Here is a 15,118-nt window from a genome sequence, read left to right as displayed (position 1 = left end):
CAGGCCGATATACCGTCTCTACAAAATGACTGGAGCCGACACTGAGATATAAAATAGTATAATAGCTTACTGCTAAAACATCTATCTATACTATTATAATAAAGCGTAAACACACACTACTTCGTGTCGTAGGATGTCAGCGATCACAGCATATTTTTGAATAATTCTACCTTTAATAAAAAGCCCTACACTTACAACATGCTTTAGGCTATACATTTTTACGCTATTAAATTTAGGGGGTAAATGAATTGGAAAAACTTTTATGTGGGAAAGGGACAATAAGCTACAAGCTGCCAACATCAAGGACGCAAAGTTTTCCATAGTTGTCATTTGTGCATTTGAATTTTGATATTTGCAATTGAAAAATCACAAATATAAAGAAATAAAATCAAGTTTATAATTTTTTTTTTAATTTCATGCAGATGAACACTAACGTGAAAAAAAATGATTCGACAATTCATCACAAGAATTTTGTGGGTAAATAGGCAATAAAAATAAAGTAAATAAGTACATTATATCTTTATTTTTTAAATTATGATGAATCTGGGTGTCTTTTTGCACATATGAATAAAATTAAAATTATAACTCACGCTGTGTGTGTCTTGTTGTGCATTGGTGTCGTGTTTGCTGAAAATAAATCATTAAATTATTTTATATTATTTCATTGTTTGAGCGTCGGTGGCTCAGTGGTTTGAACACTTGACTTGTAATCTACAGGTCTTGGGTTCGAGTCCCGCTGTACCAATGTGATTTTCGATTTTTCGAATTTTCCTATGTACACAATTTACCCGACATTCTTACGGTGAAGGAAAACATCGAGATGCAACCTGCACATATCGGCGAAGAAATTCAAAAGATATGTGTGAAGTCAACCAACCCGCAGTTGGCCAGCGTGGTTGACTATGGCCTAGTCACCCCTTATTAGGGTAGGCTCTGAGCCCCTCAGTGGGGACGTATAGTGAGCTGATGATGATGATGATTTCATTGTTTATTAACTATTTTTATTATATACGATGCTTTTTCTTAAGTCCTAAATATCACCGAAATTGGTTATTTACTCACTTATTTCATTTCTCTGACGTAATACCGAGTGTGAAGTGTCAACACTTTTATTAACTGTTTCCACCCTTTGCATTGGGTCTGTGTTGCTGGGCTGCTCTCTGGATTTTTGTACGATGAGGCTAGAAAATAAATAAAAACACTAGGAAGAAATCATCATAAATATATGTAAGACAGACAGACAATTTAAAATATGCTACAATTAGTAAATATACACTAGACGCGTTTTTTGTAGCGAATAAACTCAAAAGGTTCTGTACCGATATCAAAATATCTTTTCCATTAGAAACTACTACTAAGGTATTGCAATAAATTATAATATAACTACTCGTATACTATATTTATTACTAATTGATTTAATAAAATTCCGCAAGGCTTGTCACGGGGAAAAGCTATAACATGTAATAATTTATGATTGCACTTACAAAGACATACTTCTGATGTTAACTGTAGAAAGACTGTTGTTAGCTATAATAAAAAAAAAGCTTAGTAATATTGGTTTGGATTTAGGTAAATTGCAATGTCATCAAAGTTGGTACCTACACTGCAATGCAAACGTAAATTTAATCTTTGCTCTATTGGGTTATTACAATAACAAGTTAGTTTCAATAATTTTGCATAAGTTATAACTTGAAATTAACTTATTTATGTTTATCTTACATGTTGATGTTGGATATTCTCTCCGATTCATTTCAAAAGCGGCCTGATTCCCTGTCGACGTCTTCGACAACTCTGGCTTCTGTACCAGCAATTCTCGTGTCTCACACGAGGTATCCCTAGGTATCATACCAACGTTAATAAAGTAACGGTGGCAGAGGAAAGAATAAGAAGGGGAAATATCCTAATTTCATGCGTCGCTTATCTGTCGATTCAAGGTAAGTAACGTATCTACGCATGTCTATGGACTATCACTTCGATATACAGTAGAACCTCGATAACTCAAACCTCGGTTACTTAAAAACCTCTATAACTTCAAAAAATAATACGTTCCCTTCCCATCAGAGCCCAAAACCTCTATAACATAGACCCTTGATAACTTAAAACCTTTATAACTCAAAATATTTTGTTTTCCTTGGACTTTGACTTATCTAGGGTCTTCTGTGTTTAGAGAAATTAGACGGCCGTTTACTCAATTGGCACTTATACTATGAAATGGTACATTTCCAAGCTTTAAGGCCTGTCCCACCACTAGCTGATACAGGCTCAGCTTAAAAATGACGTCACTGTCAGATAAGGTAACAAAATTCGATATTTCCATCACATATGTTACACGTTGGATTGTAATCAGATAATTTACAAAAATTTAATAGGACCGACTTTTACGTAGTTCATGAGTTCTAATACCACCGTAAGAAAAATAACCATCGTAGTCTTTGGTTGTTCTTTTGGTAAACGTTATCAAGTGACTAAATGTTTAAAACAGACAACCTATATTGTTGACCAAATGGATGATGGGATAATACTTACAGCATAGGGCGTCGATTGGTCGATTCTGCAATAATGAAAAGAATTGAGTTTGAAATCATAAATTAAATAAGGGGTCCATAATAGAACATGAAGAATGTAGTTATACAATATATTATTGCGTTTTTAATTTGGTTTGACTTTTCATAAAGTTAAAAATTTGCATGTTTTGTAAACTAAAAAGAAACTAAATTTGGTATGGCATGTTTCATACAAGTTTAATTACATAAACTTACCAACTCGTTCTTTCTTAAATTCATAATTTGGACAGTCGCCTAATTCAGCGTCGCAGACACCGTCGCACTGGCAAGTCCTTTTAAAGAAAATCAATACAAATACATATTTTTTTATTTTATAAATGCGAAAATTTAGATGGATGGATGTTTGTTGAGTTTGTTGCTGAACAGATCTTGATAATATTTGGCATAATTGTAGGGGATAGTCTGGAAGACCGCTTAGGCTATTTACTTTTGTTTCTTTCGCGGACGGAGTCATGGGCGAAAGCTAGTACATGATATATTAACAATTCGAGAACATAATTTCATCGATGTTATTCTGTTCTACACAATTAATTAAAAATTTAAAAGTAATGCGGATAAAACATACGCTGATTTACGTCTCGGATGAACCGTTACGGCTTTACATTTACCTGAAAAAAAATTGCAAAGATTTTGAGACCACATAACTGCGCTATGTGATCAAGGGTCGATCCTGGGGTCACATAGTCGTGGTGAAGTCAAGAGCTTGACAAAATATGTAAATATATTTTGTCAAACTATTGACCAACCAGCTCAGGAGGGGTCAAGACCCCCATGACCCCCCCTGGATCCGCAGTTGTATATAATGCCATATTTCATTACAATTGTACCATGGACATGTTATTTTTTTAAAATCCCGAGAGCGTAGCGCAAAAATTTACAAGCATTCGTATCGACATAATTCCCGGTAGAGTCGCTGCACAAATCGCATACAAATTGTGTCGATTTAATTATATTGTCTTTTAAATTTGAATACCAGACCCAATAATTTGTTATTTGCAAACTCAAAATTGTTTATTTATCTCATGTTATCATGGACAAAATAAGTATCGATTCTTTTATTATTTAAAAAAACAATCAATTGTTATAATTACCGTCGTTTTCTTTACCATGTGTTTTTCTCATTTTCGCATCAAGCATACTCGAGTAAAAATCTCTTACCAACGGCAGTGGATTTCTTAATCTGAAAGAGAATTGTTCATAATCTTCATGACGATATAATCCAAAGACGTTTATTTCTTTATTGCAAAAATAATAATAAACACACGAAAAATCCAAAAGCCTGTGTTAGCTAGATATAATATTATAAGTTAAAAACAATATCACTTAAGTTCAAATATAAGTAGAGAATGTCAAACACGAGTGTTAGTTTACACAAATTAGAATTACTTTCAACGTCGAGATATAAATATCTTTACACCATTATTAATACAAATTAAATTAAATTCAGAGCGAAAAGATTATTTTTCAACTATATAGTGTAGCATTAAGAATTTTAAATTCGATCATTCATAAAGACACCCAAGTAAACTTAAAAATAAACATATCAAGATGTGTTCCAAATATTTACGTAGACGTTTAAAAAATATGTCTTTACAAATTAGAAAATAACTAATTAAATATTCGTTATAAAATTAAATTTAGTTGTTAATAGGATAAAGATTGAAAAGAAATCAATCATAAACAATCTATAACATACGAGAAATCACACCTTAAATAAAGATCCCATTTCAATGTCTATTCTACATATAATTTTTATCCGTTTTGCAGCATCAGATCCGATAGGAATGAGGGTAGAAGAAACAACAGCAATTGTTCACTGAATGTATTTAAAATACTGGAATAAAATTTTGAATATTTGCGCAACAAACCTAATACATGACACCTCAGTTCTGACATTTTGATTGACAGTCATTTTGAAAGTTCTGCTATCATCGTCAAAGTCTTTAGTATTTTTTTACAAAGAGGTTAACATAACTCTTTTTTTAAATTCTGACCTCCTTATTGAGAGATGAAAAGATGGATGGTGTGAAAGGTGACATGATTAAGAAGGGGTGTGTTTAACAGTCGTAGTGCCCGCTTTAACATCTTAGCACGAATAGGCACGCCCGGTGTAATACCACGACCACACAGAAGACAGGCGTGAAATGGAAGCAATACCGTGTTTCGTCTGATGAGTGTGGTGCCGGGGGCCTAATTTAAGTCCCTTTCTCTTTACCACCCTTTTCTCATAAGGAGAAGATGGGAAGGGGAAGTGGATTTGACGGTGAAGGAGATGCATAGGAAGGGGAAATATCCTCTTTATGTGCATCTCCTCCTCGGACAAGGGTAGGCAACGCATCTGCAATTGCGGATGTCTATTCAGGTGGCCGATTGTTCGTTTGCCACCTCATGATATAAAACAAAAGAGATGAATGAGATGACGTATGACAGTTATGTGGAGGACAAAAACCTGTTGCGCCACTACAGAAGTAGGATAAGATGGAAGATGATGACCTTTTTAGTGAATTCTTACTAAAATAGTAATAGAACAGGAATTAGGAAGGTGTACACCGTAGTAAAACTTCGTCATGGATCATGTCGACATGTTTAGTTTATTATTTGCCTCCTTAATTATAATTTTCACCGTTAAAATCTGTTGTCTATTTGTAGTGATCACGAGGTATTTTCGAGAAAAGAACCCCACAATAGGTTTGTCCTAAAGCCCTAAACTGTCACATTGAAATCAACTGAGTAGTAAACGGAAGAAATAAATAACTAACAAATATACAACATTTTAAAACCAAATGTTATAAAGAGAAGATTTGTATTTTGCGCGTAAAAATAACCGTAAAAACAACTGGAAAGAGTACAAATAATCATTAGATGCTACATAGTTACCGAGTAATTATGTTAATTTTTTTTTGTAGATTTTTTATTTCCTCGTGGACGAATTCGCAAACAATAGTTAGTTAATATAGAACGACAAGTTATCTGTCCGGTGGGCATAATCCAAATTAAATTGCAACAGCTCACTAGCGCCCTTATACCAATGTCAAAACAGGGTCAAACCTTTTCATACTTTGACGTGTTACGTTTTATGACCTTTTCTATGTCCATGTAGGTGTCACATATTTTCTGACAATAGCAGTGCATCTCTAAGGGTCAGACATTGCTTATTTTATTTGAATATAAGATAATTCCACTTACCTCAAATGTAGAAACCGATCAGACATTGCACTGTAAAAGAAAAACAATTTGAAAACAAACTTTAAAGTGGTCTATGAGGATGTTAGAGCGCGCGCACACCTTTACTAAACCATCGCACAACTGTTGTGCGATTGTTGATTGTTTCGCAGCCAATGCAACTGTTTAGTTGCACAACTAAAAACTCGAGTAGTGTGCACCTCCATATAAGCTCATAGGAATCAAAGGGAGACTAAACAGTTGTGCGATAGTTTAGTCAAAAGTGTGCGTACATTCTAAATCGATGAATATAGACTACGCCCACGAAAAACATCACTACTTGTTACGTTTCGTTGGAACGGAGTGTGCAAGCGAGAGCGCGTAACAAGCGATGGAGACACGAACAGTTTTACCGTTCGAAGTCGAACGTATGTATATACACAATTAGTTTTGTTAATAAGTTCTGTGTAGACGAAGTCAGGGGCAAAACTTGTAGCAAGGGTGTAAACTTACTGTTTGATGGATTTAAGTTTAATACCGCGAACCGGTTTCGATAGCATTTCAAATTCAGTTTTGAAATTAAACGTAACCGAAGATGCTGAAAATAAATAACATTTTGAAATATTATAATGTACGTACGTACGTTTAGTAAACAAGAATAAAATTAACAACTTACTGCCTAAATTATTGGGTTGGTAATGTTTAAAATTGTTCAAATATTTCTTGGATATATCTGAAACAAAAAAGAAAATTATTCTACTTGTGTATTTTTTTAAAACAGATATTTGAATAAAAACAGATTAAAAATAGTTACCTTCGGAACTGCAGCAACAGCTGTGATACGGGGAGGCTTCACTCTCTCCCTTTAACTACAACAAAAATGCCAAAACATAGAAACAAGTAACAAAAACTAAACTAGAAAAACACTACGAGATCATCAACCTGGAGACGTAACATAAAAAATTGCAAGAAAATAATCGAAGACGACAAATTTAAAACAAACACTAACCGCACTATAATAAACCAAACAGTTTTTCGATGACGTTACGAATAATCTCGCAAACTTTCGTGCTACACCCCAGAAATAAATATCAGTCACAAATACGACTTACCGATTTCAAAGTTCCTTCTTCCTTTTTCAATAAATGTTTCGTTAGACCTCTAGTTTTAAATGCATCCCTGTTCCAAATAACAACGTTAGCAAATAACAAATCATTTTATACAATTATTTTAAAACAAACTTACGGCCAATCAATTTGATCAAATTCAGTATTTCCTATGGAACAATAATATCTTAAACTTCGAGACATTCCATAATCAGAGACAGAGTTTGCTGAAAAATGAAAAACCTTTCAGATGAAGTTCAAGTGATTTAAACATTAAAGTAACTACATTTTTTTATTCCCTTACTCGAATGAAATATTTTTTTAAGCCTACCTGCTCTCTTTGCCTTCATAATCGTTCTCAAAGAAAATGATGATGTATTCGGTAGTAAGGAGTAGTAATTATTAAACCATTTGTGTGTCAGTAAGGATTTCGGTGTTTTCGCTGTTGAAAGAAATTTTTCAATCAACAAAGCATACATTAAAAAGAGAACAATATTTTTTTTAGCAAAGTGGATATGGTACATAAATCCATTATCTAAGTTTATTATAAACTAACTGTTCCCGTGCGGCTTCATCCGCATGAAATCATGAAAATTTTATTTTATTGTCAATTTTTTTATAGCAAATGTCAAAATGACATGACATGACAAACCTTGGCAACCTTGCTTCCTTGATGTTGGTAGCAACTTATGGCCTCTTTCCCTTATTAGGAATTTTATCCAAAATATTTATCCCCTAAGTTTAATAGAGTTAAAATATTTACCCTAAAGCGTGACCTAAGTGTAGGGCTATTTATTTAAAAAAGGGTTATTCAAAAATATGCTGTAATTGTTGACACCTTAGGCAAAAAAGAAGTGTGTGTTTACGCTTTTTTATAATATGGATATAGATATATTATAGATATAGATATGGATATATAGATATAGATATAGATATAGATATAGATATAGATATAGATATAGATATAGATATAGATATAGATATAGATATAGATATAGATATAGACATAGATAGTATAGATAGTATAGATTATAAAAACCACATTACTGGTATCGTCTCCTGTTGTGATGGTCATTTTCTTCGAATTTGATTTCAATTCAATATCAGTTTCTTGTCCAGCTATTACATCTTCAATTGCATTTATTAATTTCCTATTGTTTCTATTCTTCTTTTGTTTAGCCTGATAAAGGTAAATATTTCAATAATATACACATAATATAATTTATACCAAGTTTAGGTCAAATGGTGACTTACTTTTGGGACATTAACAACATCGACCATTTTAGATCCAGAATGAAGTTTAAGTCTGTGCAGACTTTTAGCTGAATTAGTTCTAAATATCTTCCTCTTTTTTAATTCCAAATGATTAGATTTACTAAATTGTGTTTTCTTCCAATCCTGTTGGCCGATGTATTCAGACAGTCTATAAATTCTAGCAGCTTCATCTTCTTTGATATTTTCATCGCTTTTACGACTTGAAGAGTGACTGTTGTTCTTTTTTCTCTTTTTATGATTAGTTTTCTGAGATCTGGGTGAGATTTTCTTGTTACTTCTGAACACCTTTTTGAAAACTGAACACGGGGTGAAACTGAATTTCCTATGTCGACAGAAGCATAACCTACGCATACGCTTGATGCAACGACAAGTGCTTTTACTCTCGGGTTTATTAGGTTCTTGCTTATCACCTTGACCTGCTGAATTATCATTGCCTTCGTTAGTTTTAGATAAATCTTCTTTGTTAGATTCATCCTGAGGCGTTTTACTAGATTTTTTATTGTCCAACGTTTGTTTAGAATTCGTTTCTGATTTATTAGATTTTATAAAGCAAGAACTTTTACAATAATCAGACACATTCTGCGGTTCTATGAAGTTGTAATCGCAGCTGCAATAATCAGTTTCATTGGCGAACAGACGAGAATTACTTTTCCTATCTTTGCTGCTGCACCGTATAATGCTTTTGTAATTATGTCGCAGATTTTTGGCAAATTTATTAGATTGTTCCACTCTACAAACAGTTAGAGAGCTGGCTTTAAATTTGATCTCATAGTAACTAGATCTTGGGGAAGGATAATCACTGCAACCTGATGCTAAGATGTGCAAGTTATTCCTGGATTTGTAGGAGCTATATTTAGAATCGCACAATGTAGGTAGACTTGTGGAAAATAGTTTTACTCTACGAAATTGCATCTTGCTTATTTTACTTCTCAGATAATCAATAAGGTTTGGCTTCTGTTTAATTCCGTCAATCTTTTCTTTAATTTTCCTCCTATATTTAAAATTGTCTCCAGCATCATTATACTTTGAATAAAGTCTTCTAGAATCATTGTTTTCTTTATTTTCTTTTGAATGTTTATGGTAATCTTTATCGAGTTGGAATTTCACATTGTGTTTAGATATTCTCCAATTTTTTTCAACTTTTTCATCAACACTTGTAGGGTAATAAGTGCTGCTAGGATATATATTACTGTATTGTTTACTAGATACACTTAAAGGCAGTAAATTCGTTTCAAATTTTACATCAAGGTGATAACCATTATGGAAATTTTGTAAAATGTCTTCTTTCCTTTGATTCCCATTCAGTTCAGCAAGAGGACGTCGACCATTCTTAAATCTGTATGAATTCTCTTCTGTAAATTTACTTTTTGTTTGAGATATAAACAAATTTCTTGCATCGGTTTGATTTTTTGGCAATAATTCAAACCGACAGATGTTTTTTTGTTTGTCAATAGTATTGTGCTAAAATAAAAAATAATGTGCTTTTTACTCATTTTATTCGCTCATAAATTAGCAATTTCTTAACATAGACAAGCGGAAGTAGTAACACAGTTTTTAACTACAGAATATTTGCATGTTTAGTAACAATTGTTATATTTTATAACTAGCGGTTGCTTGCGACTTGGTCCACGTGAAAAAAATAGCCTAAATCACTTACTGATAACGAAGCTCTTTAATTGTGTAAGAAATTTTCGAAAGAAAGAAATCGACTCAGTAGTTTTTGAGTTATTCCCACACAAACATACAAATCTTTCCTCTTTATAATATTAGTATAGATAAACTCACGTCTTGTTTAAAATTTTCATCATCCTCAGCGTCCATTTGATCATCGAAATCCTGACAATCACTGTTACTATCTTCGGAAGAACCTCTAGAAATGAGAAAATATTAAGTAAGAAAAAATCTAGATATATCTGACTAATATTATAAATGCGAAGAATGACTAATATTATAAGTTTAGATGGATGGATGGATGTTTGTTAGCGTTTGTAGCCTAAACGGCTAAATGGATCTCCATGAAATTTGGCACAGGTTTAGAGCTGGAAGAACACATAGGCTACTTTTTATCCCGGGAATAGTTAGTTCCTGTGGGATTTATTAATTTAGTTTTTTAATGTTTACTCGATCATTCTGCAACGGTTCAACATATCTTATTGAAATTTGGCACAGATGTAAAACAAAGTCTGGAGTATACACGGGTTAAGCTTCATCTCCGATAAATGTCCGGTTCCCAAAGGATTCGTAGCTTTTTGTTATTTATATAGTTCATACGTTTTTTAATACCACGCGGACGAAGTCGCGGGCAACAGTTCGTTACAAATATTTAAAGAACATTTAACACTCACTTTTCTAAACTAACATCACTTAAGTCGCCGTAGTCCACAGGGTTCAAGCAAATTGTACATAACTGTCCCAAATCATTGAAGCAATGTTGGCAATAGACTCCAGGACATTTTATAGTATCACATCTAAATTAGAAAACATTTTAATTAACCAATTCTTATAAAAAGGCCTAGACAAGAGTAACACAAAAGATTTTTTTTATATCTACGGCCAGATTATCAAGGGCATGTCCCACCACTGGCTGATAGAAGCTCAGAAAGCTTAAAATTTACGTCACTGAAATCTAAATCTCATTTTTTTTGTAAAACTAAAACATAATCCCTATAGAAAATTAAGAACAAACTTTTAAGGCCTGTCCCAGCAAATTGTAATTTGTTTAATAACAATCCAACGTGTAAGATAGGTGATAAAAATATCAGAATTTGTTACCTTATCTGACAGTAACGTCATTATTAAGCTATCTGTGCCTCTATCAGCCAGTGGTGGGACAGACCCTTAATATGCTAATTTCGTTAAACTTACAAGTACCTGACAAGTTTAGAATCTAATTTATTTGGCTCTTCAACAGTTCCACATAGTAAACAATTTGGTTCTTTTGGTATAGTTCCTAATAAACAACGTAACCACCAGCATCTAAAATAAAAACAACTCTTCTACTACAAAAATACTGATATAAGCGCCAATAGCCTAATGGTTTATAGTATGGACTACCGATCTTGAGGTCAAGGGTCCGAATCCCGCCATTCGATTATTATCGTGAACCATATTCTAGACGAAGCCTAGAGCTTAGTTGGAATGATTAAAGGAAATATAGTAATCTAGCTTACGCTGGCGACTCTAAGTAGAAAAAAAACTAGGTAGCCTATATGTTTTTCCAAACCGTTCTCAACATCTGTGCAAAATTTCATGGAGATCCGTTCAGCCGTTTAGGCTACAAACTCTAACAAACATCCATCCATTCATCCATCCATATAAACTTTCGCATTTATAATATTAGTAAGATAAACAAAAATCTACAGAAATTTTTAAAAAAATTCATAGACGGATTAAAAAGAGAAGCCACAATTTTAACGGTTGACCTAGGGAAGTGATACAAAAAGTTGCAACAACATTTAAAGGAATGTCTATTATTTTATAACTCTACATTTTTGTGATTTCCTTCAGCAAATGTGATGAAAGATGTTTGGAATTTCTGTTAGTTTATGTACAAATATTACTTACGGTAAAAAAGAATCCAGCCATTCCACGAAAGTATGTTCATCTTTTTTAAAATACTTATATTCTTTATGCAACTTTCTTCTTGCGAACTTCATAAAACCACCTGAAGTATTAAATTTATCATACAAACAGATGTCCTTTACACTATAACGAACTTGAAGGAAAGAAAGGAATGAATAGGGAAGGGACCTCGGCTTGAATTACCAACAGTAACGCTTTTAAATTTTCTCTTGTTGTTTTATATTTTTTTGTTTAATATGTGTACCCTAATTCATAGTTACAATTAACGTGTTTGTTATCTAATTCGACGTTTATAATTAAAAAATATATTTTTTTATGAGCACTGTGTACCCTTGTATCTATGTAAGAGTACATACTGTGCTGACCCTCTGTTGGGACAAGGGCAAGTTGATGATTATTAGACATATGAAAGTTATGTCTAGTAAATAAATAGGAACAATCTTTTTACTACTTTACAAGTTAAAGTACAGCAATATGAGGTGTAAAAGGAATATAGTGTACAAATTGCTTTGCCTTAGTTGCGTAGAACTGACTTTATTAATATCTTTAAAAATACCTAATATTTTTATTAAAAAAGTATACGACTAGAGCTTTTCCAAGCGCCTCATTAAAACAAGAGAACGGGAACGAAATATATAGAGCGTGAAATTCTCTCACACTGTTGAATATTCAGAATAAATTTGTAGTAACATCGAAACTAACAGCGTCACAAAATACGTCATACTTCGCTATTTTCATATAACATTGTTTAATACTGACACCAATTATTAGAAGGATGACAAATAATAAGAAAGAATCGATTATTAACCCTATGTAAGTGGTATCATACCTCTACTCTTTAATATGTGGTTGTAAAGCCATAAGGCTCTGGCTTTAGCGCGTTCCGGTCGATAATGTCCCATTATAACATGGCTCAGTCTTAGTCCATAAGGCTCGAACAGAGCAAAGAACCATAGAAGAAATATGAGTACACCTGTACGAAAAATACGGTTGAATTCTGGTATAAACCTTACTAAACACTTATAGCTGTTTATTTGTGTATAAAAATTTATAAGACACCAAATGAGTAAAAAATGCCAGATAATTTAGGACAGGACTCTTTCTTCTACTGCTTGGAAGTGTAGTTTAGTTTGGAGGATTTTTTAAGTGATGACTTATTATAATGAATCTAGGTATTTGCATGGTGTGGGGTGTCGCGGCGGCAAGCGAAAGCGATCCCGTGGCGCCCCACACAATGGTCAGGAGGGAACGGAGGGGTTTAGTGAGGTATGCCCTCATATTGTATGGGGGGAGAGTCGCTCATAACTCTCGTGTCTGCCCCGAGGCACGGAGTATGCGTAACGCATTCCACTTCGGCAAAAAAAAGTCATTAGCGTGGTTTGTTTTTGTAAAGATGTACTAAATTATCGGATTACTAAATTATTAGAAGACAAGATAAAAGAAGGAATGTTACATTATTGGTCTTTTATGTTATGAGGAGGGATGAATCGCATGTTACAAGGAGAACGTTAGTTATGAGTGTGGAAGGGTACATCGGTAGAGGTAGTGGAAAGAGATGGATGGATTGTGTAAAAGGTGACATGATCAAAAAGGGAGTGATGACTAAGATGACGTATGATAGAGTTATGTGGAGGACAAAAACCTGCTGCGCCGACCCTACGAGAGTAGGATAAGGAGATGATGATGATGATGATGTTATATTATTGGTCTTTTACCATAAAGTCCACTTACCGATTTGTGTATAACGATACAAATCAGGTGGATCAGGGTTAGGTAGACAGGAGACTGTAGAAGAAGGGTGTGCAGACAGAGGTAAAGTCAAGAATCCAATCAAAGAACGAAGCATTTCTGCCACAGGACCATTGCCTGATACATGCACACCCGCATTTGTAGGTCCAGCTAAAGAAAAGAAAACAGAAAATGAACACGAAAGAAGAGTAACTAAAATTCCACCAGTGTGGAATTAAAAAAAATCAAAGTGAATGTGCCTATGTGTTCTTCCAGACTATCCTCTACACCTATGACAAATTTCGTCGAGATCCGTTCAGCCGTTTAAGCTACAAACACTCAAACAGCCATCTATCTAAACTTTCATACATTTATGATATTAGTAAGAAGTATCAACCATCATAGCAAGTTTATGAATATTCACCATCTCTAATAGAAATTACAACTCAATGCAAATTGTTTCCACTATTTAGATAAGACACTTCACGTAATCTAAGTAAAAATCACAACTTACGTTGCAAAGGCGTTTGGAATCTTTCATGATATCGTATCGTCATCAAAACCCAATACAGACTGTAGTCTGCAGCCATATGAATAAGTAGCTTAAATGTTGTAATCACCATATGAACAATAGATCGAGTAAGATAGATTTTCTCTGACGCCAATAATCTAAATGAAGTTGTCTGAAAAATAATAAATAATTTTAATAAAAACCTTTTATTGCCATCCAAGAATACACAAAGAGTTCTAAAATATAAAAAAACATACATGAAAAAATTGTAACAGATGGCAAAAGGGGGAGGCTCAGCTTAACCGATACTGGTTGAGATCCAGTGTCGAGCTGGTTTTCAGCCATCCCCCCTTTCCAACATGTAAAAACATATTACGAAGTTGATATCTAACAAAAGACAAAGAAATGCTTATTGTAGTGATTCTCAACCTTTTTTTTTTGTTGCGGCACCATTAACGATTTCAAAATTTGGCGACACAAAGTAAAAGATAAAAAATATTTACTTACAACACACTGCATAAATATTTTATTAAAAAAATTATAAACATACGAAATAAACTAATAACTAAACGTTTATTAAAGGATTAGTCACAATCTAATAATAAAAATTTGGCTGCACAGTGGTTGAGAATCACTGGCTTATTGTATAAGGTTGAACTTTCAATCACAAAAGCCTTCGCTAATGAAGATATTTAGAGCAGAAAATCAATAATGATACCAATCTGACATTTATCGGATCACTTTATATAGATATTAGTATCAAATTTGCATAAAACATTTTATTTCCTATTTCTAATACAAAAATTAGACTTACAGTAATATACTTGGCTTTCTCTCGACGATTCAACGGCAGAACCGTTTCTTTGCCTTCTTTGAGCCTTTCAAAATCCAAATTCCTAAGCTCTTTAGTAATATAACGATTGTCGAAACGAGATCTTGTATCGTACATGTGTTGGTATTTTTTCGCCCTGTAATGTAAACTTTGAAATCCTTACAAATTACAGTGGTAGTGCCCGCTTTAATATCTTAGCACTGCAGGGCCGGCTCGCCCGGTGTAATACAACGACCACACAGAAGACAGGCGTGAAATGAAAGCAATTCCGTGTACAGTCTGATGAGTGTGGTGCCGGAGGCCTAATTTTAGTCCCTTTCTCTTTACCACCCTTTTCTTATAAGGAGAGGTTGGGAAG

General features: G+C 33.6%; 1 protein-coding gene across 1 annotated transcript in view; it reads right to left on the bottom strand.

The window, feature by feature from the left end:
* Positions 1 to 15,118, bottom strand: part of LOC106106451 — a 19,797-nt gene that overhangs the window by 430 nt on the left and 4,249 nt on the right. Inside the window, exons 6-31 of the mRNA XM_013287030.1 lie at positions 14,743 to 14,896; positions 13,932 to 14,100; positions 13,421 to 13,588; positions 12,519 to 12,662; positions 11,672 to 11,771; positions 10,979 to 11,083; positions 10,453 to 10,575; positions 9,893 to 9,977; positions 8,087 to 9,568; positions 7,880 to 8,012; positions 7,164 to 7,274; positions 6,972 to 7,059; positions 6,839 to 6,905; positions 6,541 to 6,595; positions 6,403 to 6,459; positions 6,240 to 6,324; positions 5,751 to 5,780; positions 3,656 to 3,744; positions 3,130 to 3,172; positions 2,760 to 2,836; positions 2,527 to 2,551; positions 1,720 to 1,835; positions 1,485 to 1,527; positions 1,063 to 1,181; positions 591 to 627; positions 6 to 41 (exon numbers count right to left, since the gene is read on the bottom strand). Coding sequence (XP_013142484.1) covers positions 6 to 41; positions 591 to 627; positions 1,063 to 1,181; positions 1,485 to 1,527; positions 1,720 to 1,835; positions 2,527 to 2,551; positions 2,760 to 2,836; positions 3,130 to 3,172; positions 3,656 to 3,744; positions 5,751 to 5,780; positions 6,240 to 6,324; positions 6,403 to 6,459; positions 6,541 to 6,595; positions 6,839 to 6,905; positions 6,972 to 7,059; positions 7,164 to 7,274; positions 7,880 to 8,012; positions 8,087 to 9,568; positions 9,893 to 9,977; positions 10,453 to 10,575; positions 10,979 to 11,083; positions 11,672 to 11,771; positions 12,519 to 12,662; positions 13,421 to 13,588; positions 13,932 to 14,100; positions 14,743 to 14,896 — 3,741 coding nt within the window. The remainder of the gene's footprint in view (positions 1 to 5; positions 42 to 590; positions 628 to 1,062; positions 1,182 to 1,484; positions 1,528 to 1,719; positions 1,836 to 2,526; positions 2,552 to 2,759; positions 2,837 to 3,129; positions 3,173 to 3,655; positions 3,745 to 5,750; positions 5,781 to 6,239; positions 6,325 to 6,402; positions 6,460 to 6,540; positions 6,596 to 6,838; positions 6,906 to 6,971; positions 7,060 to 7,163; positions 7,275 to 7,879; positions 8,013 to 8,086; positions 9,569 to 9,892; positions 9,978 to 10,452; positions 10,576 to 10,978; positions 11,084 to 11,671; positions 11,772 to 12,518; positions 12,663 to 13,420; positions 13,589 to 13,931; positions 14,101 to 14,742; positions 14,897 to 15,118) is intronic.

The sequence above is a fragment of the Papilio polytes genome, unplaced genomic scaffold, assembly GCF_000836215.1.
Source record: "Papilio polytes unplaced genomic scaffold, Ppol_1.0 DF822178.1, whole genome shotgun sequence".
Lineage (NCBI taxonomy): Eukaryota > Metazoa > Arthropoda > Insecta > Lepidoptera > Papilionidae > Papilio > Papilio polytes.
This window is presented reverse-complemented; position numbering and strand designations above follow the sequence as displayed.